Source organism: Arachis duranensis, chromosome 5 (assembly GCF_000817695.3).
Source record: "Arachis duranensis cultivar V14167 chromosome 5, aradu.V14167.gnm2.J7QH, whole genome shotgun sequence".
Lineage (NCBI taxonomy): Eukaryota > Viridiplantae > Streptophyta > Magnoliopsida > Fabales > Fabaceae > Arachis > Arachis duranensis.
In genome coordinates this window covers 24449401-24458896 of record NC_029776.3, presented here as the reverse complement: position 1 = coordinate 24458896, position 9496 = coordinate 24449401, and the positions used below count along the sequence as shown (strand labels likewise).

The following is a 9496-nucleotide window of genomic DNA, read 5'->3' as shown; positions in this document are numbered from 1 at the left end:
TTTCTTTAGCACTTGATGATCTACACTTTGAGAAAGTATACTCTTAAGTTCTTCATATGTTATTAAAAGAGGAACAACAATAACATATGAATTCTCACATAAAAAGCTCACATCCTCATATATCTGAGGTAAACTCTGACCATTATAGTATATTTTTAAACTAACATAACACTCTATTTTATACACTCATCACACACACAAAGTTTTTCACTGTCTGAATATGGAGAACTAAGCTCTCCAAATAAAGAACAACTACACTACTATATTTTAGCACAATACAATGCTCCTTTTATAGTTAATTTTATATTATTTTAATTCTTTTAGAACAAAATGTCGTTGACATTTTCACAAAACGTTATTAATGTTTACTTTTTTGTAATATGTCAGTGATGTTTTGACTGAAGTATATTTTAAAAAATTTTTAAAATATCACGTTAGTAACATTTTCATTTTTTTAATTAAAAAACATAAAGAAAGAGCAACATGGCAATGCCATTTTATGTTTAAAAATTGTAAAAGAAATTTGTTTACTCAAGACGTGATTGACATTTTGTGTTTTGCAAAATAAAAAATTATTTACCACACTCTCTGAAAAGCAAAAGCAGTCCTATAGCCGTGTAAATCTCACAATAATAAAAATAACGGAGCATATCACACATTATTAGAGTTAAGTCTTAAAATAGTGTTTGAAGTTGCACTTGAGTCTCAAAGTGATTCCTAAAGTTAAAATTACTCAAATTCATCTCTGAAATTACACTTCGGGACTCATAATAGTCCCTAAGACAATTTCTGTCCATCTTTACCATTGGAGAGCTAAGCCGGACTAAAACGACGTCGTTTTGTATTTATAAAAAAAATCCTAATCCCCAATACGATGTAGTTTTGTATTTATAAAAAAAATCTAATCCCCAATTATCTTCACCAATTCTCTTCTTTACACTGTTCTTCTTCTTTTTCAACTTCATAGTAGCAACAACATTATCAGAACTAGCAAAAATCACAGAGTTAAGAAAGCCAATAATCACAAAAGATCACAAAAAAAGAACCAACAATAATCAAACAAGATCAATTATAACCTAAATAGAAAGCATCAATCAACCTAAACAACAACCATCACAAAAAATAGTAATAATTACAGAATGAAAAACAACAAAAAATAAACTATTGAAGCTACATTAAAACAGCATCAGCAACAACAACAATCACCCAAAACATTAAACAATAAAGATTAAATAACTAAAAAATATTAAAAAAACTCACCTTGGCCGTAGAGAAGAGAAGAAGGATGCAGAGGGAGACAAAGAGGAGACAAAAGAAGAGTGCATACGGGGACGAGTAGAGAGGGAAGGGCTGTAGCTAGGATGGTGGAGAGCGCCTGGAGTTGCCCGTGAGAGACATTCTCGAGGAACGAAAAGTTGCCGCTGTTGGTGGGACTTGGAGTCGCCAACGAGTGCGACGTGCTCGAGAGCAATGACGGTGGCGACGAAGGAGTGGACGCGGTTGACGGAGCGCTTGAAAATAGTAAAAAAAAGTGCAAAATCTAGACGGCGTAGTGGGAGAGCACCTCGATTTCGTCTTGGTAAGGGGAAGCAGATTGGGAAGTGTGAAAGACTAGGTTAGGAAGCGGACGAGCGGCGCAGCACCGAGATGGAGGCCGGCGAAAGGCGACGACAGAGAATGTTGAGGAGAGCTTGCCTTTACCATTGTGAGTGAAAGAGCAATGTTGAGTGCTGAGTGTCAGAGAGTAGGGTTGGGGAGGGGAGACTTGAAAGTTTTTTTTTTAAGTACAAAACGACGTAGTTTTAGTTCAGCTTAGTTTTCCGACGGCAGAAATGGACGAAAATTGTCTTAAGTATGACTGAGTCCATTTTTGAGTAATTATTAATTTTAGAGATCACTTTGAGACTCGAATACAACTTTAAAGACTACTTTAAATCTTAACTCTATGGATTTGGATCCTCTAAAGTTTGAATTTCACTTTAGAGAGTAAAATGTGATCCTTCTATCCTTGAATAGTTTCTCTTTTATATTTATTTTTGGTCTCATCTATGAAATTCATGGTGAGAGATCACACTTTACTCTCTAAAATAAAATTCAAACTTTAGAGAATCCAAATCCTAACTTCATTTTATTACAATATAAAAAAAACGCGCCTCTTTTCGCGCCTCATTTTGAGCTTTATTTTTTTTCTTTTGATTTTTTTCAATTCGTTCTGATCTCATTTTCCTTTTAGACGAAATATCATTTTCATATTTAGCAAGTCTTTACTCTTTACAATGGGAGATTCTATGGTGCTGAAACTCAATTTCATCTTCACGTAATAAAATAACGTATCCACTCTTTTATGATTACGCGTGTCCTATGGGAATGACGGTTTCATTATAACTGTCACAGTTGAGTCCAATACAAGCAGAATCCAGAGGACGGGACCTACAAATTACAGCATTTGTCCTTCAAATTATTTAATTATAAACTTAAAATTAGTCATAAACACATGTTAACGATTCATTTAAAGAAATATATTTTATAATACTTTATATTATTTTAATTTTTTTTGTAGACCTGGTTTTGGATTCTAACAGACTTTGAGACTTTCCCACAATTTAGAAGTGGATGTGTACAATGGGTTTGAGCAGTAAATAAATAAATTAATTAAAAATGGGTCTCTGCTACTAAAATAAGAAAAAAAAACTTAAAAATGTGTGAACCTTTTCAGGAATGCAAGACCAAATAATGAAAAAAAATCAATTTCCTAGTGTTTATTATTTGATGTTGAATTTAATTTTTCTTTTATAATATTTAAAATTTATTCATTTTTATATTTTAAATTAAATATTAACTATTTAAACTTTTTTATTAATTAAAAATCAATTTTTAAAATGCTATAACAAACACCATAAGAAAAAAAAAATTCTTTCTCATGTTTTGTTATTATTAATAAATTATGAACAATCTTAAACTCCACAGATTACAATACACTTAAGATCACTATTAGAAGCACCACTTATTAAGTATCCAAGTGTGAGTATCCATTATATTAAAAGAGATGTATATAGTAGTTAGGTTATCGTTATGCAATTGTTTTTATAATTAATATTTTGGCCTTTTATTTTTTAGTCGATATTTTATTTTATCATTTTTCAAAAGACAGTGATGTAATTTAATTTAATTATCGAATTTATAGTCAAAATAGTTTCTTTTAAAAGAACATATATAAATAATTTTCATCTTTAAAATTATAAATAATTAGTCTAATTAGTTATTATACAAATCAATCTTCTTTGTCTTGTTAATATTAAATCTATAATATTCTCTAATAATATCAAACCGGTTTGATTCTAAACTTAACTAATTATGTCGAATTTATTTTATAAATGGATAGACATATTATCCCCAAAATTCATTTTTATATTTTGAATTAGAAAACTTTGACGATTTTATATAAAAAATGTAAATTTTTTTTGGTAATCAATGTAAATTTTATTTAAGAGTAAAAAGAGAAATAATCAATATCGACATAAAGTCACAAAATTTAAAAGTAATAAGAGAAATAATCAATATCGACATAAAGTCACAAAAAAAAAAATCAACAACATGGACATAATCACATAAGTATACTAATGAACCACTCAAATTCTTTTGTTTTTTTGTTTTTTTTGTGTGTTATATGAAAGTAAAAGATCTAACTTCTGCAAAATATAATTAATAAAAATGATAGTGGGATCACCAAAAAAAATGATAGTGATATACCAAACCATGATGCGTGTGTGAGTATATATATGAAAAATTTTAAGTATACTGAAAATACTGGTATTTCAATTATTTTAACCGTTGATTTTAATTAACATATATTATATATATTTTTTATAATTAAGATCAATAGCTTTTGGTACATTTAAAACTCTTCTATGTATATATATTTCTTCTCTATAACAAGATATATCCTTCATTATATTTAGTTAACTTTTAATTTAAATTTTTTAAAGAAGGCAACATTTTGTTTATTTAGGTTAAGTATTATGAGTTTATAACATGATCGGAGAAATTTGTTGACAATAAACTTTTCTTCTTTGGATTTTTTTTTTATTATTGGCCATAAACTTTCTTTTATTTTTTTTCCTTATTAGTAATAGAGCTCCATTATTTATTTATTGTTCAAACCCAAGCTAAATTGATTAACAATTTTACTGTACATAATTCACTCCTAAATTGCATGAAAGTTTCATCAGAATCCAAAGTCAGGTCCACAAAGAGATAAATTAAAATAATATAAAGCATTATAAAATACATTTCTTTTAATAAATCATTAATGTGTTTACACGCGTAACACAAGGAGAATGACAGCTTATTTCATTAGGTGAGGATGGATTCTAGTTTCAGCACCATAGAACTTTCCCTTTACAATAGGAGGAGAAAATCCACACCCGTGTGGCATTCATAGACCTTTGCTCGCTTCTGAAATGCCTAATGTTATACATTAAAGAAAAAAAAGCTTAGAATGATTTGAAATAAATTATGGGTCTTCACTCTTCATCTGTGTGTAACCGCAAATTGGCGCGTCAGTATCTGGAGAACGGGCCCCACGGTCAAGATGTCGAATAGCAGATAAAACGTATCCTATCTTTCATTATTTGAGTCCTATAGAAATATATAAATGCAAAACAACTACTGCACCGTCTAATTTTGAATTTTGATTTTGATCATTTACTTATTTTGGCTTTAAGAAGCTTGGCAATCTTTAATGTGTATCTTCCTTATATCAACTACTTTCACATCAAACTAATAAAAACAAGGCTTGTATCACCGAAAAGCATTTCGTGAATCTATTGGTTCAATAAGTCAACAAACCTTTTCTATCATCATTCAGCAAACTATGGCTCCAACATGCAGCACATACAGTAAGCTACGTCATTCTAAATAATTGATATGCATCCATTATTACGAAAGTTGAATTGTATATGAAAACGTTAAACTCAGAAATTACATGTAAAATAGGGCACATCCGCACATGCCGTATGGGATGTCTCACGCTATCTAATAGTGCAGTAGAATGGGTTGGTTGGTTTACAAAAAATTATGAAAAGATGAGTATGGATAACATGACTCAATGTAGAGGAGGTGAAAAAATTACTCTAGCATAGGCTCACAACCTCATCTATCATAAACTCACCTGTAGCATTTGTCTGTTGCTGTTTTTAATGACGGTTCAAGCATAACAAAATTGCTCAAAAAAACTTCACACATTCTACATTGGAAGGTTCCCGAAATTGAAGCACCTTTCAAATGACAAGACTAGAGTATACACTTTGACACTTTCAGTGAGTTAAGAAAATTTAATCAAATAACATTATTAATCATAGTATCTAACAGAAACCAGTACTAAAACAAACCCGCACCTAATGGTAACAGGATAAGTTGAAGGCGAAGTTATCATCTGCAGCTGCTTGCTATAGAGGTGTTGCAAAACCTGTCCCACCATAAACAAAATAACTGTCAGGTTTCTTGGGTTAATAACATTAATAGACAGTCTCTTTTTACTTTTACGTATCCTGGATTTTAATCTGAATTCTGAAACACAAGGTTTATTATTAGATTAGATTCTGTGTTCAAATTAGTCATCTAAGAGTCAATAATGCTGCTAACTGTATAAAGGTTTCAAACCCAGGACTAGGAGGTTTTTGCAGAACTAAAAGCATTGCCCTACACAAACATGACAAGCACAATCTAAATACTAATGAAAAGTGAAACATAATAATGAACATATTCAATAATCACTGTTTTAAACATGATTACAACAGAATGCCCCATAATGTAAAAATCCTATCACAGTATCACCTTTATTTTGATGATTTGGTGAAGCCAGGAAAGGAATGCTCATAAAGTTATGAAGTAACAAAATGGCCATCATATAAAGCAGAATGTAGAGGTATAGAAGCATAAAGTGCCAACATATTTATAAAACCAAAGTATACTTCCTTGAAAAAGACAAAAATATCATCCTCAAGGTTTATTTATCAATATTCCTTTTAATCTAATTACACTCCCTGTCATGTTACCTGGCTCAATTAGATTATAGCTAGTCAATTCTTTTGTCTTGTAGAGTTTTATGCACTTCTCTTCTATCAAACTAGCTACCTACCCTTCATTTTAGAATAGCTATAACTTAAAGAAGCCCCATCTGTTGGCCAAGTGTTTCTTTTGTAAATTATAGAAAACTAATAATAAACAACACTTCGTAAGACTCTTCTCTCAACTTAACTGAATATTAACAGCTAACTCATTAGATGACCTTTCTTTTCTTTTCTTTTTTGGTGAAATGGAATTCATTACAAGAAAAAACAAATTAACTAAAAAATTTTTAAACTGAACCCTAAACATTGACAACATATCTAGTAATAGCACACGAGCTGACAATGGGTTGATGCTTTCATATGCTTCACTAATCCATTCAATGTATGATATGTGGCCTCAATATGAGGATGTGAGGAATGGCCAACAAGAAATTCATGTACAACTCCATCAACACTAATCCAACTACTTCCTGGCTGTTTCTTGATTCCCTTCTCTTTCATTTCCAACCTCAGTGCTGAGACATCACTCCATTGGCTATCATATGCAAGTGCATTGGCCAGCATCACATACCCTCCTGAATTATCTGGATCTACTTCAACAAGCTTCATCGAAACCTCTTGGGCAAGCTCAACTCTAGAGTGGAGCAAGCAACCCCCAAGCAATGCACCCCACACAAAATTGTTTGGCTTGAAAGGCATGGAAGCCACAACCTCAAGAGCTTCTTCTATGCATCCAACTCTTGCAAGAAGATCAATGTAACAGGCATAATGTTCTAATTTGAGAGAAGTGGAATAAACCATTTCTTTGAATATCCCGCGCCCTGTCTCCAACATCCCACAATGACTGCATGCACATAGAACTCCAAGAACTGTACTGGCATTGGGTTGTAGGCCAAATTCTGGCATTTTGTAGAAGAGTCTCACTGCATCCTTTCCCTCACCATTTACTGCAAGACCCATGATCATTGCATTGAATAAAATGACGTCTTTGGATACTGTATGCTCGAAAACATCCTTTGCCCTATCTAAACAGCCACATTTAGAATACATATCAACCAAAGCTGTGGCGAGAATTCTGTTTGACCCAATCGTATCTTTATGTCTTGTAGATATCAAGTAATTATGAACCCAACCACCAAGGTTCATATCACCAATTTGAGCACATGCCGAAAGCACACTAACCATTGTAATGTGGTTAGGACTAACGGTTTGTTCTTTAACCATCACGCGGAAGAGACTTAGAGCCTCCACAGGGTACCCGTTTTGAATATATGCACTTACCATAGTGTTCCAAGGAATTACACTTCTTTTTCCTGCTACAGAAATTCGGTCAAACCTTTCTCTACTCTTCTCAATCATTCCCCATTTACCATACAAATGAACAAGGATAGTGTTAACTGAATCAAGGCAAAGTTCTTTAGGATTCATGTCGTCATCAACCAATACTGAGAGAGCCCCAACCCATTTCTCAATTCTAGGCATTTGAAGGCTGGAACAAGCTGATAAAGCACTGACCATGGTATCACTTTGGGGATGCAAATTCTGGCGAATCATTGCATAAAAAATCTGCAGAACCTCCTCACTTTGGCCAGACTTAGCATAACCAGCAATCAAGGAAGTCCAACAGTTAACTGCACTTTTGTCAGGAATTTCATCGAACAATTTACGTGCAGACACTAAATCACTAAAGCCTTTGGCATATACAGCAACCAAGCCATTACATACAAAAGGGTCAGATAGGAAGCCCATCTTCTGAACATGGGTATGAACCTGTTCAACAAAGCAAGCATCTTTGGACTGAAAGCATGCCTTGAGGAGGAACGAGAAGGTCAAGCCATTGGGCGAAAGAAGATGCTGTTTCAGACCCTTGAACATGGAAAAGGAGTCGAGATAGCAACCCTCTTCAGCAAGGACTCTGATAATGGCGTTGAAAGGGAAGATATTTGGACTGTAGAGACAATGAAACACATGGAGAGCAATGCGAGAAGGGTAGTGGCCAATGAGACGGGTAGCTATGAGGTTGTTCTGATGAGCGCCAAGTTGGAAAATACGTGCATGGATTTGGAGAAGGTGAGAACGGGGAACATGACCTTGTAGGAGGGTAGTGAGGTTCGAGAAGGTGGCTGGGTTTGAATTGGAAGAGGAAGGTGAAGTATGAAGGAGGGCTAGAGCAGAGGAGGAGCGATTTCCGAAATTTAGTGTCGTAGGAATGACAGAATTTTGGGACAGTGCACGCATATTTTCAATTATCATTAGGAATTTAGGGGAGCTATAATTGGATGACAATGCATAAAAAAGTAAAAACTACACTCATAACTATGGTATTGGTAATAGAAATGATAAGATTAAAGTGGATGATATAAACTTAGTAGAGCATAATAGGTGAGGTAAAATGTGAAGAAAAGTGGGAGAAGGAAGAAATGGTACCTTCAGAGAGACAACCCCAGTTAGTATTGTGCAAAGAGAGGAGGGAAGTGAACAAGGCAGAGGCAGTAGCGCTATGTAATGGCGTCAGAGACACTAGTTGTGCAACACCTGCTAACTGCTCCGGAACCCTAAAAGACACAACCAAAACTGTTATGATTCACGTAAGGGGCACATAAACGAAAGGGGAAATGAGCTCACCTTGGAAAGGAGAGTGAGCGCTTCTGGGTATAAGTTCTAGAAGGAGAAGAAGGTAAGCCATTGAGTTTAACAAGGGGAAAAGATCGACGAGAAAAGAGGGTTCTAGCGGAGGAAGAAGAAGCTAGTTGGAGGGTTTTCCTTGCACAATTAGCCGCCACAGCCATGTCTCTTCCTATAATGCACTAAAATGCCGTTTGAAAGAAAATATCGAGCACTAATTGGATTGGCTTGGTTTTCCGGTTTTTAAACTGTTTTCTGTGTCACCAATGTTCTCACTTTCCCTGTGATGGAAAAAAAAAAAAAAGAACCAAATAACCAAGAAGAAATAATCATAACCAAAAATCAGAACATAACCAAAACCCTGCCCCAAAAATCAGAACCAACAACACATCATCATAAGCAGAAATCAGAAGGAAAAAAAAATCAGTCCAGAACAAAAAAAGAACAGCTCAGCAGCAACCCCAGGAATACAAATTCTGTTCATCAGAATTCAGCAGCCCCATAAATAAAAATTCAGCAAAAGCTAGTTTTAATTTTGTTTAAATTCAAAAGATGAAATGTGATCAATTATAACAAGATAAAATTAGAAAGAAGAAACAAATAATTTGGTAACAAATAAAATTACCTGAGGCATCTCCATTCTAGAGATTCAGAGAGCGTGGAGGAAAGTGTGGAGGATGATGGCAGCAGCGGACCGAGGAAGTAGACGGCTCTGAAACGGAGGAAGGCGACTGCGGCTGCGAAACGGAGGAACGCGAGTAGGCAACGGCGCTGTGACGCTGTCCGCCGGCGGAGAGTGA

General features: G+C 34.1%; 1 protein-coding gene across 1 annotated transcript; it reads right to left on the bottom strand.

Annotated features, from left to right (window-relative positions):
* Nucleotides 1–5250: 5250 nt before the first annotated feature.
* Nucleotides 5251–9385, bottom strand: LOC107488774 (uncharacterized; the record flags this gene model as incomplete). Its single annotated transcript, XM_016109540.2, is given in 4 exon segments — nucleotides 5251–5467; nucleotides 8499–8626; nucleotides 8697–8977; nucleotides 9322–9385. Coding segments are annotated over 3 exon segments (312 nt in total). The 3' UTR covers nucleotides 5251–5447.
* Between the last annotated feature and the right edge of the window lie 111 nt (nucleotides 9386–9496).